Source organism: Bison bison, unplaced genomic scaffold (genome assembly GCF_000754665.1).
Source record: "Bison bison bison isolate TAMUID 2011002044 unplaced genomic scaffold, Bison_UMD1.0 scf7180017863202, whole genome shotgun sequence".
Lineage (NCBI taxonomy): Eukaryota > Metazoa > Chordata > Mammalia > Artiodactyla > Bovidae > Bison > Bison bison.
This window is the reverse complement of record NW_011493774.1, coordinates 17157-17443: the sequence shown is the minus strand read 5'-3', so window position 1 is coordinate 17443 and position 287 is coordinate 17157. Positions and strand designations below refer to the sequence as shown.

At 60.6% G+C, this 287-nt stretch overlaps 1 protein-coding gene across 1 annotated transcript in view; it reads right to left on the bottom strand.

Moving 5' to 3' along the window:
• The window catches only part of CCDC22 (coiled-coil domain containing 22), a 12389-nt gene that overhangs the window by 932 nt on the left and 11170 nt on the right, over window positions 1–287 (bottom strand). Inside the window, exon 14 of the mRNA XM_010833206.1 lies at window positions 7–76. Coding sequence (XP_010831508.1) covers window positions 7–76 — 70 coding nt within the window. The remainder of the gene's footprint in view (window positions 1–6; window positions 77–287) is intronic.

Genomic DNA, 287 nt, shown 5'->3' with positions numbered 1-287 from the left:
CCTGGCGAAGGGCTCGGTAGTCCTCGCGGATCTTGTCCAAGTTGCTGAGGGTCTTCTTGCCCATCTCCGTCTCAATCTAAGGCAATGTGAACCACAGCCCTTTAGCACACAGGGCCCCCTTCTCAGTTCCTGCTTGCCGCCAACACCCCACTGCAGCCACTCAGGGCCCCACTGTGCTCCTCCCACCCCCTGCCCCAATAACAGCCTGCTCTGTCCCACCACCAGGCCTTAGCAGATGTCACCCATCCACCTGAAGCATCCTTGGCTGCGTGGCAGGATCACCCAGC